This window comes from Monodon monoceros, unplaced genomic scaffold, assembly GCF_005190385.1.
Source record: "Monodon monoceros isolate NGI ecotype Baffin Bay Population unplaced genomic scaffold, NGI_Narwhal_1 Super_Scaffold_22, whole genome shotgun sequence".
Lineage (NCBI taxonomy): Eukaryota > Metazoa > Chordata > Mammalia > Artiodactyla > Monodontidae > Monodon > Monodon monoceros.
The window spans coordinates 111308930-111315834 of NW_021703779.1; the positions used below are offsets into that span (position 1 = coordinate 111308930).

At 39.3% G+C, this 6905-nt stretch overlaps 1 protein-coding gene across 1 annotated transcript; it reads right to left on the bottom strand.

Annotated features, from left to right (window-relative positions):
• Positions 1-297: 297 nt before the first annotated feature.
• On the bottom strand, positions 298-3066 carry USP26 (ubiquitin specific peptidase 26). The gene has a single exon (XM_029240234.1). It carries the CDS (start codon positions 3064-3066, stop codon positions 298-300), a length of 2769 nt encoding a protein of 922 aa, XP_029096067.1.
• Between the last annotated feature and the right edge of the window lie 3839 nt (positions 3067-6905).

Below are 6905 nucleotides of genomic sequence, written 5' to 3' on the forward strand. Positions count from 1 at the left end.
GGAATCAAGAAATTGCACTTCTCATGAGTCCTTCCATGTTCCTTATGGTACTGGTTTGAGGACCACACTTAAAGTCCACAGCATTAGAATGTGGAAAGCACAGTTCTGGTCTAGTAGGAGAGATGAATTTTTATCAGCTGGAACTGTGGGGTTGAGGTTTTTGTATCAGGGTTAGAACAGAGATTTATTTCTAAGTAAGTGTTTCTGCTTAATTTTGGTTGTAGATGCTAACTGCCTCTTCATGTTTAGCTAGAGTTCAAAGTTTTCCTTCCATGGAGGAAGTGATAGTCAAAGATGTTAAGGAGATGTATGTGAGCCGGAGGCTACTTCTTTTACTACTTCTGGGTCTACTTTGACTACTGCTTCCTCTGTGCTATGAGGCTGGGAGCTCTCTTCCCTTTCCAACAGCTCTTCAAAGATCTCATTGTGCATGTAAAAGAAGATGTACCCGGTTTGAAGCCTAGTCTCCTGCACTGGGGCCTCTTGGATACTTAATACGTCTAGATCACTGTAACAGAACCACATTTGCCTCTCAAAGTTGTAGAAATCACTGATATAGTGTCCTGTGCTAGGCGTCTTTCCAATATGGCTGATAACACCAATGAGCTGATAGTCATGACTATCTCTCATCTCGGCTTCTCTTTTTGGTTTCCTGGCTGAAGATTTTGTCTTCTTCACACCTGAGGAGCCCTTCTTTCCAGGATCTTTATTGGAACCCAAGGCACCTTGGGACTTCACCTTGGTTCCCTGGAAATTTAATTGCGTAGGTCTGCATTTATCTCTGTGCCACTGGGCATCAGGGCCTGAAAGGCTCCGCATCAATAGAAGACCAAGGTCTTGTTCACAGAGTCTTATCCCTCCACACTGCTGGGTCTCTTCAGGCACTTGGTAAGATTCTTCTGAAATTCTGGGTTTTTTACCTTTACAAAATTCTTCGGTGGTCTCAGGCATGCTCTCAAAATCTGCAGATATCTTGGTTCTCTTGTATTTATTTCCTTTTCGACTTTTAGCCACTTTGCGATATGTACCTGGGCTGCTGGTGGGTGTACCTTTCAGAGAAAGGGAGCTGTCTTCCAGACTCATCGTTAAGCCTACTGCTAATAGCTCTCTTGCAATGGCTGCTTCATTTCTTGAGTTTACCAATGTGGACTCTATTATATTTAGTTTAGAATCTTTTCCCAGGTCTTTTTGCTGCTGCTTGAAGCTTGAAGCTTTATGAAGAGTCTGGCATTTTTGTGGTTCAGACTCTTTTTCTGATCTAATGTGTGGAGCCAAAGAATCCTTGGATTCTGAGGTCTGCTTTGTTGAAGCTGTCGATGAACTGATGGCTTCAGAGTTCATCTTCTTAAAGATTTCTAAGACTTGGAAATCATGAAGAGGTGCATTCTTGCTTAAGGGAAGCGGTGGTTTGGTAGTTTCATTGCAATGGGAAGATAACTTTAAGTATTTGGAAATAATGACTTTTTGCTCATCCTTCCTTAAGGACCCAAACTCACTAAATTTATAGCGTTTCAGATGCACAATAAGGACCCTGGGTAGCCTACTGAATTTATGCACTGCAACAGAACTCCTGTGCTTACACGTCCCACATTTATACTCAAGCTCTTCTGCTTCAAAGAAATGATCAAAACTAGATTGAATAGACAAGGGATGTGCTTTTGCTCTCTGGGGAAGACTGACAGAAAGTGAATTGTTTGCCTCTGCCTTAAGGACAATTTGCCCACAGGCTTTGCAACTAGTTGAGCGCAGCAACTCGAAATCAAAATTACTGGCGACAGGGCAAACAAGCACCTTGGTGTCAGCACTACCAGCAGAAACCTGCTGAGGTGAATTTCCTTCCTCAGATTCAATCTTAATCTTCCCAATTGTGTTTAATTTTCTCATGTTTTGTCTAATCTGATCTAAACAATGACCTAAAAACTCATACGCATCATTCTGCGCGTTGTCAGAGAATATCTCTGCAACTGCTGAAATGACGTTTTTAAAATTCCCAAGTAACTTCTTCTTGATTTTTATGTTATAAATATCTTTCAAAACAAGCAGCTGCACCAAGCGTATGCTAAAGGAATCAAGGGGAGTTTCACCCTGTGAGAAGGTCTGATTGAGTAAATCATTAGCAAATGATGGAATCAAAAATAAGGACTGTAAAACTGCATTCATGTAACAGGTGTTTCCCAAGTTGGGGAAGCCTTGACATAGTTTCTCTGGGTAAAAGTCAAAGATCATCTTGAGTCTGCCCCACTCTGGGTCATCCTCACCGTACTTCGACTCTGACAGGAATGCTAAATATGTTTTATCAGTCACTCTTTGGAGAAGATCACTGACATCTAGGTAAGGTTTTCCAGTAAAATCGATCTTGAATGAAGGTCCAAGTTCCAATTTCTTATTCTGTTTTAACCCTTTTAACATTAATTCTCTCTTTCTGCGGCTTACATATCTCAAGGGGTTCATCTTTGATACCGTTCCTCTCGAAGAGGTATCCTCTTGCAGGAAATTCTTATTCATCTCTGAGCCAGATGATGGCCTCCTCTTCCCATATTCATTTTCTAATAACTCTTCCCAGGTAAATGTTGACAATTCTGATGCACAGAAAGGCATCTCCTTATCATCAGGTGTTTCTGTTTCATTTCTTTCTTTCTCAAATGACTGACTACTTGACATCTTACGTATTTTGTGAGATGCAGTTTTGCCACCTGCCTTCTGTGTTGTTGTACTGGCAAAGATACTCTCATCCCTATCAGGTCTTACGGGTGGTTGAGGATGGACTCTATCCAGGAACTTCTTCAAATTTTCGGCATCTCTGGAGGATAATTTTTCAATAATCAATAAGTCATTAGTCTGTAAACTTAAATACAGATTATTTTGGTCTTCTCCAGAGGGTCTAAGGACGATGTCTTCAATATTATTACTTAGCTGAAAAGTTATGTATGATCCAGTACTGAAATAGATAATCAATATAACATTCCTCTCTCTTTCCACTATTTCAATGTATGCTTCTCTCGCATCGGATATCATAGTTTTCTGGCTGCACATTTGGACAAAACCACGTACCATTACAGCAGCCATGATTTCTTTACAAATAAAATTCACTTATCCTGAATTATCGACAATCTTAAAGTTTCAATTTGTTGGCCAATTCGCCTCCGGAGACAACACCAAAGAAATAGTTCTTTAGTTCTCTATGTAGAATGATCTTAGTGATAAAACCAATATGCTTCGAGAACTGTCCACGGTTGAATGAAGGCAGAGTCTTGATTCCCGAAGCAAGACCGCTACTGTAAAGAAAATCAAGAAAAATTATTTAAGCTATCAGAGAAATGCCTGGATAGAACTCAAACTCTACTCCCATACACTAAATCTTCTTTCCACTGCAATACTAGACTCCATTCTGATTAATTTCCACACTTCAACTGAAATCATTAAACACTTGGAAGACTTTCAGTACACAGCTGAAGAGCACAATGAACAGTGTCTCAAGTGTATATATATATATATATATATATATATATATATATATAATATACTAATCCTCCTGTCATAGAATGACCCCACGAGGCAAGCACAATAAGTGAATAAGAAAGTGAGAGGTCCTATGCAGCCCTCAACCCGATAACAGATGGAGAGTTCAATCTACCTCCTTCCAAATCCTGTTATGTTCCTTTCTTTCATGTGGCACCAGGGTAATAAGTCCACACATTCTGCCCCATGTGGGGTGAGGGCCTAACTACCACTGCTTAAAGCAGGTATCGAAGAATTGGCTAACTCCAGCTCTGGCCACAGGGTCCACATAACCTGAGCTAGCTCCCTGTACTCAAAGCCAGCCGGGAAGGATCAGGTGTACTTAATCACTCAAAATTTAAAATTTCTGAATAACTCTGTAGTGAACCAATCTGAGTTAATGAATAGCTTAACACTTAGCACTACAAATGTTTATGTGAGAAAGCATATGTCCAAGAATTGATTGGAAGTTTTTTCTCCTGCATAGTTAAATATTCTTCCTGAATCTTGTCTATGTTATTAACTTGCTCAGCAAACCCTGTCTTTATGAATAATACTAAATGAAACTTCTGCTCAATCCCTATCCAAATTATCAAAACCTCAAAACTGGTGGAGCATACATTAATGAGATTTTTGTTTTATCAAGTATTTTATCTGTCAACCTACGTTCAGTAAAGTAGGGATTGCACCCATCCACATAAAAAAAGTGCATATACGTCCAAGTGAGAGAATGATCATATTTATCATAGTGGAAACGAGGCCCTAAAAACTTTCAAGCACCACAGCAAACTCGAGTGTCTGGATTATTTATAGTTCACTCTCCTACTATAGATGCTATGTAAGAGTTTATTTCCTCTCCACAAAAAAAGTCTTAATTGCTCCTATTTCAACCACTTGAGAGAACCTATACAACCCCAGAACAACTTCCAGTCTGCATTTAAAAATTCTGTGATCCCAGCTGATCTGTATTTATCAAAAATTGTTGTCCATTCTTTCTAATGATAGCTGAAATAATCTAGACCCTCATGGCATTTCCACTCTCTGCTTTCAAAAACACAGTTAAGAGACAAGTGTTTCCAAAACAATGGCCCTATTTGTTATACCTTCTTCCCAGTTCAACCTGCTTACATTTCATTCCAGAATTAAGGAGACTTCTTTGAACCCACTGATCATATGGGCAGTGAAGATTAAGAACCATATTGCTGATGCACAGTTGAGCAGTCTAACCACTGCTCACTTCCTGGCACATTTTAAGCTTAAATCCCCTTTCTTGATTCTGCCTCATCACTCAAAGGCTTTTAGGGCTTCCTTTGATTGTTAGCTTTTTGTGAAGATTTTAAACTAAAATGTATCTGTTCTCTCAAACTCCACTGGAGAGAACTTTGTGACTATTCTATGTAGCCTACACCAGATTCTAAAACATATGGATGACGACTGCATTCAAAAGTTATGAAAGCCAAGGTACTTTTCTCTCATTTTACCCACAAACTCAGTCCAGTAAGTTTGATTGATCACCTACTAGCACAACACACTGGGCTAGCTGCTGATCTCAAAGTATAGCCAGAAACTCATAAAGTTGCACTACTCGTATCAGATTTGGAGGCATGACCTATGGTGTCAAGAAGCTGGCCATAAAGTAAAAATACTCCTGGTAGAAATGTCTGCTTTGTTGTTAATTTACTAATTCACTTTACAATGATCTTCTTGGTCACTGAGTATTTGCTGAGCATCTGCCCTATGCTGATTATGATTTCCTGAGTGTCTGCTCCGTGCCAGGTATTGTGGTCAGTGCTCTCAGGGACAAAAGGATGTAAGCACTCACTGTACCGAAACAATTTAGACTCTAAATGTCACTGTGTAAACACCACAATTGAAAAGGGCCTTGCTTCCAGTGGGAGAATCTGGGAAAATATCCTTTCACTGCCATTTTCTGGAGCTTGACACATACTCAGGGTGGGAGCAGTGTTTTGTAAAAGAGAGGGTCTCCTGGACTGAGATTTCTCAAGCCGTACCCACAGTTCTGCAAAATGATGAGGCTTAACCTCATCTTTTGCAGGGAAAACAAGAAATTGGCCCTTGGAAAGCATGCCTACAAACTTGAGAACCCAGAAACCCAGGTTATTAATTCTTTAGTAAGATAATTTAATGAGTACTTGTGAGCCTTTTATTTACCCTCTGGATCCTATATTTCCACCATTCATGCTTTCATTATTTCAATTAGAAAAACCTGAAAACCAATGAGAATACACCTTTCAAATTTGAATATGCATTTCTCATTCCCAAAGCATTCATTACAAAAGGAGAAAATCTGGAGGTAGTTACAGCCTGAAGGCAGGTGAATAAACCCAGAAGGCCCTTTAGGCTCAATGACTATGAGAAAGTAACATCTCTATGTCAGATCTCTTCCACTGACATCTGATTACAGCTGTAATTACCTATATAAACTCAAGTATGTGTTTATTTCCCTGAATAGGTGGGGGTGAAGGTATAGAAGGTGATTTGGTACAAGTGATGAGCTTTAATTATCATGTTATTTTACAGCTTCTTAAGTTTGAAAACATTTGAAGTGAGAGAACAAAGATAAACCTAGCATATGGTGAGAAATCCTGCTCAGTTATTCAAGCAAGCCTCACTGGATAGAAATGATGAAGGACCCATGAGGTGATATGCTAGCCGCTGTATGCACTAAGTAGAAAAGACGGGGCCAGATAATTACCATAGAGGTTTCCAATAATTTCTGGGTATCTCCACAAAGGCCAGGCAAGAGCTCTGAAAAACCCAACAACTTCAACTCACACTTATTTTAAACTAAACATAGTTTAGTGACCTTGGATAAGCCAAATATGCTATCGGGGCCATTAAACTAACTGGAAAACGATCATCTAAGCTTCTTTTGAGGACTCCATGCTATGAGACTATGATTCTAGGTAGAATATACTTAATAAGCACACTGAATTTCCCAAGACAGAGCAAAATGAAAGATATTTTCCCCACCAATTAGATGACATGTATTGAATCTGGGCTTGGAAACTATGGTTACCATACAAAAAATATTGTTATGAATATGCTGGTTTTGGCAAATGGGAAGAGGGGATTCTCAAAACCCAACAAGCATTCATTATCCATTCATTCTTGAAACAAATTTGTATGGCATACTAGCAAGCATTGTATTAAGCACTAGCTATAGAAGAATAAAAAGAATTTTTTAAAATCCCAAGCTTTCATAAAACTTTCATTCTAGCAGGGGGATAATAATATACAAACATAAAATATATAGAATACCAGATGGTGGTAACTGCCAAAGAAAACATCAAGTTAAGGGAACAGGGTGTGCCAGTGCTGACGGGGATGTGCTTGCTGCCTTACATAGAGTGGCCTGGGAAGGCCTGACTGATAAGGATGTCTTG